The 11,446-nt window shown below is 22.7% G+C and overlaps 2 protein-coding genes across 2 annotated transcripts, besides 2 other annotated features; both read right to left on the reverse strand.

Moving 5' to 3' along the window:
* Positions 1–251: 251 nt before the first annotated feature.
* Positions 252–679: a repeat region.
* A 374-nt stretch (positions 680–1,053) lies between these two features.
* Positions 1,054–1,457: a repeat region.
* A 1,090-nt stretch (positions 1,458–2,547) lies between these two features.
* PGAL8A_00179300 (surface-associated interspersed protein (SURFIN)) lies at positions 2,548–4,266 on the reverse strand (the record flags this gene model as incomplete). Its single annotated transcript, XM_028670476.1, has 1 exon — positions 2,548–4,266. A coding segment is annotated over one exon (1,719 nt), but the record flags the coding sequence as incomplete, so codon positions are not given.
* Positions 4,267–4,998: 732 nt separating this feature from the next.
* Positions 4,999–10,898, reverse strand: PGAL8A_00179400 (surface-associated interspersed protein (SURFIN); the record flags this gene model as incomplete). The annotated part of the gene is made up of 2 exons (XM_028670478.1): positions 4,999–8,721; positions 8,826–10,898. The coding sequence occupies 2 exons, from the start codon at positions 10,896–10,898 to the stop codon at positions 4,999–5,001; spliced, it is 5,796 nt and encodes a 1,931-aa protein (XP_028527226.1).
* Positions 10,899–11,446: the final 548 nt, after the last annotated feature.

An 11,446-nucleotide genomic window follows, 5' to 3' on the forward strand; every position in this document is an offset into this window, starting at 1 on the left:
AAATAAAATAAATTATTAAAATTAATAAAAATTTTATAACTATTTATTTGAAACTTATAGAGAATTAAAGGTATTAGTTGTATGAAAAATAAATAGTTAGTCATTCAAGCGTTAAATAAAAAAAAAAAATTAGTTAATTTTTTTTTTTTATTTTTGTAAATTTAAAATATAAATATAAAAATACATTTTGTTTTTATTATAAAATGATTTTTGTTCAAAAAATAAGAATTGTTGGCAAAAAGGTTTTTTGTAGTATGATTTGTTTAAATTTATATAAGAAAATTTTATATTTATGATAATAAAATTTTCATGTATTGTAGTATTTATATATAATTTATTCTGTGCTTTGTTAATTATTAATGTTTATTAATTTGAGAGGAATATATTTGAATTTCTAAAAACTATTTGTGCTATTATAAATAATAAATATATAATGAAAATAAATAATTAATGATTTAAATTTTTAATAAAAATATAAGATTTTTATTAATATAAATAAATGTCTTTTAATAATAACAAATGCTCAATGAAATAGGCTATTCATATATAAAAAATTTACCTGTTTGTAGCATTAAAATCATATATAAACACATTAAATTAGTAAATCTCGACGTGCTCTTTATTAATTTTTTTGTTGAATATTCTAAAAAATTGATTGAATAGAAAATCAATAAATCAAGATATTAGTAAAAATTTTATAAAAAAATATTACATATGAATTTTCATTTTTAAAGAAAAAATAATTTTATTTTTATAATTTCTTTTCGGTACATGTGTAAACGTAACAATTTTTAATAGTTTTGTGTGGAAACTACTAATAAGTATGTTAAAAACTGTTAATTTAATAATAGATGTGTGGTTAACAATGGGAATTATTAATTTTTATTGAGAATTAAAATATCTAACTGTTTGGAAAATATGAAGTTAGACATGAAAGCACTAGATAAATAAAAAAAAAAATTTTATGGTTGGGAAAAAATAATGTTCGAAAGAAATGAAAAATAATTTATTTTTGAGAGGGTTTCTTTGCAATTAATTTTTATTTTTAGTTTCTTTTTTATGAATAAATTTTACATACATAATAATAAAATATACATGTTTGTAGCATCTATATAATTAAATTGTATCTCATTAATTATTTATGTTAGCTAACATGGAATCAGCAGACTTGAATTTCTTAAAATTATGCACAACATTATGAGTTAAAATATATTTCGTTAAGATCTATATTTCATGAGGATATGGATTCTTAAATAAGGCTTTTTATTAAAGTAAATAAATGTCTATTGAAAATAAAGAATGCTCAGCAAAGTAGATTACATAAATACAGTTATTTAATATAATTTAAAATTATACATAATTTCATTATATTCGTAGAAATAATTTTACATGCTTTTTATTAATATGTTTATCTAGTGCTCTAGCAAAACCACCGAATAGGCAATTAACGATCCAATACATTAAATTTATTATAAATTGATATTTATATAATAAGTATATAATAACTTACATAAACTACTTTTACAATAAAATGAATAAGTACATATCACTTTGCATACTCAATTAATTTGACTATCTAAATCATTGTAAATTACATTAAATAGATAATTAATAAATTACATCATTGAATAGAGTATTAAAAAATCATTACGCTAAAAAAAAAAACTAACATATTATATTTATTTTTTTTGTATGTGTATTTAAAATCATAAAAAATAATATTTTATTTTTTTTTAGTTTTATAATCCTGGAAATAAGGAAATTTTTTTAAAAAAGAAATCGTGATAGTTTTATTTTTTAATAAAAAAAAAAGTTTCTTAATAAAAAAAAATAATTTTTTCTTTTCATAATGCGATGTATATTATTTTTTTTTTTCATTAATGATTCAAAAATCTAATGTTAAATATTACATATATATGGAATAAATTAACTTAAATAATAAATAAAAGAGCTAAAAATAAATAATAATGTGAATAAATGAATTATATATTAATTTATTTTATTCTTAATAAAGTAATATTGTTAATTTCTACATATTTTTTATTAATCTTTTTTTTAAATACTAGGAAAGTTATTGAACAAGAAATTAACAAATCAATATTCTAATGAAATCATTGAACAGACAATTAATAAATGAATAACATCTAAAAATATTTAAATTTATTTATTAATAAATATTCAAGAAGATGAACAATAAAATTTATTGATCATTTCTAGAATTTTTTATATTGTTTCACGCATTTTTTCAGCTTCTTAATTTCTATATTTTTTTTTATGCTTTATTTACATATTTTTATTATTGTTTTGTGCCCACATTCTACGAATATCTCCCCAATGTTTTTTCCATATAATATTGTTCCTTTCTAACACTAATTTTTTTACTATATTTTCGTTCTTTTATACTAACATTTCTTCAATTATTTCCCTCATAATTTTTTTTTCATTATTTTTATCATTTCTAACACTAACTATACAAATCATTTTTTTTTTCCTTTTTTCTATTTCCTCTTTTTTTCTCTAATATATAATTTCAACTACCTTCTTCCTCTATTTTTTAAATATATTTGCTTCTTCATCAAAATTTTCTTGTATTCTTAAATCTTTCATAATTGCTTTAAAAAATTCATCCTTTTCTCTTTCCCTTTCTACTTTTTTACATTCCTCTAATACCATCATATGTATTTCTATCAACAAATTTTGTATTAACTTTTTCTTTTTTCTAGATTTCCTCATTTCATTGTTTTCATCTCGTTCTAACTCCTGCATGTTTTCATGAAAATCCTTAACTTTTCTCGCATTTATTTTAGTTGTTCCTTCCTTACATTCTTCTTTTTCATATTCGGCTAATAAATCATTAAACCATTTGTCCTCACTATGTTCTATAAACCACATTCTTTGTTTTTTTAGCCATTGTTTCCATATTCTTTTTTGTTTCTCTAGCATAGGATTTTTTCCTACTCTTATTTCTTCAATTTCTAATTCATTTGTTACTTCTTTATATTTTTCTTGTTCTTGTAACCATTCTTTTTTCAAATTAATAAACCATTCTTCTTTTTTCCATTTCTTTAACATACTTTTATTTCTGTCTAACCATTTTTTCCATACAAGTTTTTGCTTCTCTATCATTATTGAACTAATATCATCTTCCCTTTTACTTATCATTACTAAATCATTTTCTATTATTTTTGGATATTTTTCTTTTTCTTCTTTTTTAAATTCCTCTAAACAGGCTTCTAAAAAATTTCCTCTATTAAGAAACCACTCCTCTTTTTTACATTCTTCTAATACAATCATGTGTATTTCTACTATAGTCTTCCACTTTATTTTTTTTTTGTTTATTATTGAATTAATATTTTCATCTATATCTTCTAGATGAGTCTTTTCATATTTCCTTATTTTTTCTTTTCCTTTTCTATTGATCTCTACTATTGGCTCAAATCTTTCTGTATTTTCCTCTTTCTTTTCTATATTCTTTTTAGTAATTTCACTTCTATATTCATTCTCTTTACTTTCAACTTCATCAACCAATTTTGTAAACCATTCTTCTTTGTTATCACTTTCTATCCATTTTTTACGAATATCTTCCCAATGTTTTTTCAATATAATTTTCTGCCTTTCTAAAGCAATATTTGTTATTCTTTCTTCATTTTTTTTTTCCAACATTTTATTGCTTAATTCTTCTATATTTTTCTGTTCGTTATATTTCCATTCTAACATTAACTCTACAAACCATTTTTCTCTTTTCCATATTTCTATATCCTCTTTTTTTTTTTCTAATAAAGAATTCCAATTTCTTTCTTCTTTTATTTTTTCTAATATATTTAATTCTTCATGTAAATTTTCTTGTATTTTCATTTCATTCCTAATTATATTAAAAAAACCTTCTATTTCTTCTTTCATCTCTTCTTTTTTACATTCCTCTAATACCATCATATGTATTTCTATTAACACTTTTTGTATCAACTTTTTCTTTTTTCTAGATTTCTCTATTTCCTCACTTTTTTCTTGTTCTAACTCCTTTATATTTTTATGAATTTCCTTTATTTTCTTCACATCACTTATAGTTAATTCTTTCTCATATTCTTCCTCTTTTTTATATTCATCTAACAAATCATTAAACCATTTGTCCTCACTATGTTCTATAAACCACATTCTTTGTTTTTTTAGCCATTGTTTCCATATTCTTTTTTGTTTCTCTAGCATAGGATTTTTTCCTGCTTCTATTTCTATGGTTTCTGATTCTTTTGTTAATTCCTCATATTCTTCTNGATAATTTTTATATTTATTTAAATTCCTTTTTTTTATCAGATTTTTATTGTCATATATTTCAAATTATTTACCTGAAAAAGGTAGTTCACATTTTTTTTAAAAAAAAAAAAAAAAAAAAAAAAAAAAAAAAAAAAAAAATTGCAAAAGTTAAATATCCTTAGAAATAATGAGCTTAAAAAAAAAATTAGCAAATATGTAAAAGCTAAAACACATTTAGAGAAATTTTAATATGGTTGTAAAACCCAAAGTATATTCAGATTAAAGGAGCTATTTATATAATAATAAACTAAGAAAAAAAAATTTATAAAATATATAATTATTAATTTTCTTGAAACAATTTAAAAAAATAAAAATATAAAATCATGTATTGAAAAAAAGAGTAGCTCATGTAAATGTATATTAAGAAAAGCTTTTATTAGATTATAGAACAAATACAATAAGAAAATGTTCTAATAAGTATATCTTATATACTCTTTAAAAATATTTCAAATTTTTTAAATACCTCAAATCTATAGTTTTCTTAAGCACTTTTTTTATAGGTAGTTTTTTTTTTTTTAAAAAAATTTTTAGAATTGTAATTTAAGACTTTCTATTAGTATAATAAAATACTAATAATTAATATTTTATTTATTCTTTGTTATAAACAAATGTTACAACCTATATTCTCTAAAATTTTGATTTTTTCTTATATATTTTTTTAGCTCAACTTAAAGCTACTTTCGTGCATTTTTATTTACTCCTTTTATCACATTTATTTTTACCTTTTTTATTTTTATTTTTTTTTTTTTTTGTATTTTTTTTAATGTTTTTTTTTTTTTTTTTTTTACTAGATTTCCTCATTTCATTGTTTTCATCTCGTTCTAACTCCTGCATGTTTTCATGAAAATCCTTAACTTTTCTCGCATTTATTTTAGTTGTTCCTTCCTTACATTCTTCTTTTTCATATTCGGCTAATAAATCATTAAACCATTTGTCCTCACTATGTTCTATAAACCACATTCTTTGTTTTTTTAGCCATTGTTTCCATATTCTTTTTTGTTTCTCTAGCATAGGATTTTTTCCTACTCTTATTTCTTCAATTTCTAATTCATTTGTTACTTCTTTATATTTTTCTTGTTCTTGTAACCATTCTTTTTTCAAATTAATAAACCATTCTTCTTTTTTCCATTTCTTTAACATACTTTTATTTCTGTCTAACCATTTTTTCCATACAAGTTTTTGCTTCTCTATCATTATTGAACTAATATCATCTTCCCTTTTACTTATCATTACTAAATCATTTTCTATTATTTTTGGATATTTTTCTTTTTCTTCTTTTTTAAATTCCTCTAAACAGGCTTCTAAAAAATTTCCTCTATTAAGAAACCACTCCTCTTTTTTACATTCTTCTAATACAATCATGTGTATTTCTACTATAGTCTTCCACTTTATTTTTTTTTTGTTTATTATTGAATTAATATTTTCATCTATATCTTCTAGATGAGTCTTTTCATATTTCCTTATTTTTTCTTTTCCTTTTCTATTGATCTCTACTATTGGCTCAAATCTTTCTGTATTTTCCTCTTTCTTTTCTATATTCTTTTTAGTAATTTCACTTCTATATTCATTCTCTTTACTTTCAACTTCATCAACCAATTTTGTAAACCATTCTTCTTTGTTATCACTTTCTATCCATTTTTTACGAATATCTTCCCAATGTTTTTTCAATATAATTTTCTGCCTTTCTAAAGCAATATTTGTTATTCTTTCTTCATTTTTTTTTTCCAACATTTTATTGCTTAATTCTTCTATATTTTTCTGTTCGTTATATTTCCATTCTAACATTAACTCTACAAACCATTTTTCTCTTTTCCATATTTCTATATCCTCTTTTTTTTTTTCTAATAAAGAATTCCAATTTCTTTCTTCTTTTATTTTTTCTAATATATTTAATTCTTCATGTAAATTTTCTTGTATTTTCATTTCATTCCTAATTATATTAAAAAAACCTTCTATTTCTTCTTTCATCTCTTCTTTTTTACATTCCTCTAATACCATCATATGTATTTCTATTAACACTTTTTGTATCAACTTTTTCTTTTTTCTAGATTTCTCTATTTCCTCACTTTTTTCTTGTTCTAACTCCTTTATATTTTTATGAATTTCCTTTATTTTCTTCACATCACTTATAGTTAATTCTTTCTCATATTCTTCCTCTTTTTTATATTCATCTAACAAATCATTAAACCATTTGTCCTCACTATGTTCTATAAACCACATTCTTTGTTTTTTTAGCCATTGTTTCCATATTTTCTTTTGTTTTTCTAACATAAGATTTTCTCCTGCATTAATCTGTATTATTTCTGATTCATTTATTGTTTCTCCGTAACTTTTTTGTTCATTTTCCCATTCTTTTTTTAAATTAATAAACCATTCTTCTCTTTTCCATTTCTTTAGCATACTATTATTTCTTTCTACCCATTTTTTCCATAGACGTTTTTGTTTCTCTATCATTATTGAACTAATATCATCTTCCCCTTTACTTATCATTACTAAATCGTTTTCTATTATTTTTGGATATTTTTCTTTTTCTTCTTTTTTAAATTCTTCTAAGCAGGATTCTAAAAATTTTCCTCTATTCAACATCCACTCCTCTTTTTTACATTCCTCTAATACAATCATATGTATTTCTACTATAGTCTTCCACATTAATTTTTTTTTCATCATTATAGAATTAATCTTTTCGTCTGTATCTTCTAGATAACCCTTTTCATATTTCCTTATTTTTTCTTTTCCTTTTCTATTGATCTCTACTATTGGCTCAAATCTTTCTATATTTTCCTCTTTCTTTTCTATATTCTTTTTAGTAATTTCACTTCTATATTCATTCTCTTTACTTTCAACTTCATCAACCAATTTTGTAAACCATTCTTCTTTGTTATCATTTTCTATCCACTTTTTACGAATATCATCCCAATGTTTTTTCCATAAAATTTTCTGCCTTTCTAAAGCAATATTTGTTAATCTTTCCTGATTTTTTTTTTCCAGCATTTTTTTATTTAATTCTTCTAAATATTTCTGTTCGTTATCATTCCATTCTAGCATTAGCTCTACAAACCATTTTTCTCTTTTCCATTTTTCTATATCCTCTTTTTTTTTTTCTAATAAACAATTCCAACTTCTTTCTTCTTCTATATTTTTTAATATATTTACTTCTTCATCTAAATTTCTTTGTATTCCTAATCTTTCTGTGTTTGTTTTAAATAATTCATCTTTTTCTCTTTCCAATTCTTCCTTTTTACATTCCTCTAATACCATCATATATATATCTATTAACATTTTTTGTGTCAATTTTTTCTTCATTTCATCTTTATCTATTTCATTATTTATTTCATTCTCTTGTATTTTTACACTTATTTTTTCAATTTTTTCATCCATTATATTTTTATAAATTCCAACCTTTTCATATTCGTCCAATAACTTCATAAACCAATCCTGCTTTTTATATTCATTTAAATGTTCTTTTTGCTTTTCTAACCACTTCCTCCATGCCTTTTTTTTTTTTTCTAACATTAGATTACTTATTCCTTCTACTGTTAAATTTTCAATTTCATATTCTTCTAAATATTCTAAAAGTTTTTCTTCTTCATTCTTCCATTCTTTTTTTAAATTAATGAACCATTCTTCTTTTTTCCATTTATCTAGGATACTGCTATTTTTTTCTGTCACAATTATACTATTTCCTTCTTCTCTTTCCTTTATTAAATTATTGCCAGATTCTTTTAGATAAGTAGTTTTTTCGTCTTTCTCAAACACTTCTATGCAAATTCTTAAAAATTCATTTTTAATCAATTGCCATTCTTCTTTTTTATGCTCTAGTAATGTTATAATATATGCATTTTTCCTTGTATTCCAGTTGCAAACTTCACTCTTGATTGACATTTGATTGTCTGAATTTTTAATTTCCTTTTCATACATAGAATTTTCAGTTTTTACATTTATTTCTTCATCATTTAATGTATTATTCCAACAATATCCTACAACATGAACTGAATCTTTTGCTAATCCATTTTTAATTGATTTTTTTTTTCTAATTTTATTTGTACATTTATTTACATCCAATTCATCTTCTTCAATTTCATTTTTAGGATCACCTTCATTTAATTTATCTTCTTTTATTGGAAGTTCATTTTTTAACATTGATAATTCTACAATTTCACCAGTGTGTTTATATTCACTTTTCTTGAATTTTTTAGTCTGTCTATATTTCAAATTTTGTTCACTTTCAAAACTAATCTCACATAGTGGTAAATGATTTTCTTGGTGCAACAACGAATATTTTCCACTATTTATTGGTTCATTCTTTAAATCACTTGACATTAGTATTGGTTCCTTTGAAATTTTCTTAATCTTTTTTTTTACTTTTTTTTTTTTTGATCTACGATTGCGTAACCAAGATCCAATAGGAGTGCACTATAATTCAAATTAAAAATTAAACAATTATAAAAATTTTCTTAAAAAATTTAGTATTTTAAACTTATATATTTTTTCATTTTTAATTATTATTTATATCTTACTCTGTAGATGAGAATTAATAGGAGAATAATACCTAAAAGGATTATACCTATTGGAGCGATTGTTATTAACACATTTCCTGTAGGTTTAACTGTAGGTGTAACTTCATTATTATTTTTCATTGGGGGTTGCAAGGTAGATTTATTTAAAAAAGCGGTACTTGAAGGAATGGCAATTACATTATTTCCTATTGTACTATTTTGAGTTGTATTTAAAGGTATAATTTGCCTATCTTGTATGAAAGAGGCTGGTGTATTTTGTAGATTTTGTGTTATGGGATTATTTGTTTCCAATGATGCTATACCACTATGTGTTATAGGAGAATCAATTATTGTGCTAGGAGGTGGATTTGCAACTGGAAATGATAATGATTTAGATGGGGTAACAGAATGTGCAGTTGTATTATTTGAAAATATAGATTTATTTGTGAAAAATTCAGTTTTATTTTTAGGAGTAGGTACAGTCGTATGAGGTGTAGAACTATATGGAAAAGATGTAGTGTCATTAGAAGAAGATGTAGCTTCCGAAGGAGATAAGGATGTAGGAAATGTACTACTAATTTTGGAAACATTAGGACTAGTTGGAGAATGAATAGTGTTATCTGTTAAATGAGATTCAGAGTCATTTGTAGATGGTGAAGCAATAATAGCAGGAGAACTTGTATAGCTATCTGCATTAGGTAATGATTTATTTAAAGAACGTGATGTAGTACAATTTTCATTAGTTTCATTGATATTTTTAGTAGGTGAAAGTCCATGCTCAGTTTCGAAAAACGTTGTACTATCCGGAGAAGGCTGAATACTAACTGTAGGTTTAGTGCTATTTTCTGAAAAATGTGTATTATCACTTACAGAAGATCCCTTGGTACTTATAGTAGAATCTGAAGGTGAAGATTCAATTGTATATGAGTTATTTTGAGGTGTAGTATCTGTGGATAATAAATTAGATTGTGTTATAACTTTTGAAGAAGTTGTGGTTATAGCTTGTAGTGCAGATTGGTCATCTGCTGTTGATGGCTTTATAGTAATACTTAAGGGTGTATTTGTAGTTTTATTATTATTTAAACTACTAAATATACCTGTATTGTTATCTGTTGAATTCGTTGCAGCAACATTATATGAAACATTGTGAATTCCATTTATAGATTGCAAGTTATCTGGTAATGGAGTTGCAACACCTGAAGTTTGATTAGATCCATTAATATTGTTATCTGAATGAACCCATGCTAAATCATATGGATTATTTGAACTTTCTCTCCCTTTAATTTTATGAATTAACTCTGTCATATTACATTGATTACTTGTCTGATCTAATGTATAAGCTTCCAAATTCCCACTAAAAGTATTCCATGTATTAATAGAATCTTGTACATAAGGTTCATCGGAATTAATTTCATTTGTCATCATATTAACATATAGCTTCCCTCTCTTATATATATACATGCTCCACTTTGCACAATTAAGTTTAGATCTATCTTTATCATATGCATTGAAATAGTAATCAGATATACCATAAGTAACATTGTGAAACTTATGCTGTCTTTGCTCAATAATTTGAGTTTTATTATTAAAATAAATATCTTCATTGAGTTCATTGTATGTTAATGATGTGCTTATTGGTAGATCTTTATTTTCATAAGGGATAGTGCAGTTATTATTTTTATTTAAAAGAGGACAATAATGAAACTTTCCAATATTACATGTTGAATTTGTTTCTGTAAGTATATGTGTTTCAAAAGAATTTTGTTTTTTATTCCAATCTTCAACGAGGCATGAGATATTATAATTTTTTTTTTTACTCAATAGCAAATTAACATAATCCATGCCTCTCCAATCTATGTATGTAGACACCTTTTGACATTTTTCTGTGGAATTAGTAATTTTACCATCTTGAAGATAAAATTCAAATTCATTATAAGTATCATTCATAAATGTTTGAATTTCTGTCTTGAGAGGAATTGTATCATCGGATAAATTAGCAATGCTTTCTGTTGCATTTATTTGATTTGATATGCAGGGAATTTCTTCTGATTGTGATAATAATCTTGCATTTTTTATTGTAGAGTTTCTTCTCATGATTATTATATCACAACTAGGTTTTCTTAAAATATTCTGTAATTACCTTTAAAAATTGATTTATTAAAAAAAATAAATTTTTATATCAATAATATATAAAAGCAAAAAATTGAGGAAGACAAAAAGGTAATATATATAATATACATTTATTTAACATTTAAATTTTAACATACATTAAAAAGGTATTCAATAATCCAATTAAAGAAAAATAATATAATATGACTAAAAAAATGAATACTACTATTTTTGTTATTTTGCAGTACCATGAATACTTAAATCACATCAGGAAAATGTTATAATTTCTATGTAGAAATGACAACACTTGTACTTATGTAAAAACTATATCATAAATTTGTTTATATGTGAAAATGTCATTTTATGTAATATAAAATAACAATTCGGAGAAGAAGAAATTTTTTATTTGCTATTTATGTAAAATATTAAATTATTGTAATTTTAATATAATAATGATGTAATTAATTTTTAAAAAAAATGAAAAATTGTGATAAATAAAATAAAAACTTAATTTATAAGATTAACTTTAAGAA

Source organism: Plasmodium gallinaceum, assembly GCF_900005855.1.
Source record: "Plasmodium gallinaceum strain 8A genome assembly, contig: PGAL8A_v1_68, whole genome shotgun sequence".
NCBI lineage: Eukaryota > Apicomplexa > Aconoidasida > Haemosporida > Plasmodiidae > Plasmodium > Plasmodium gallinaceum.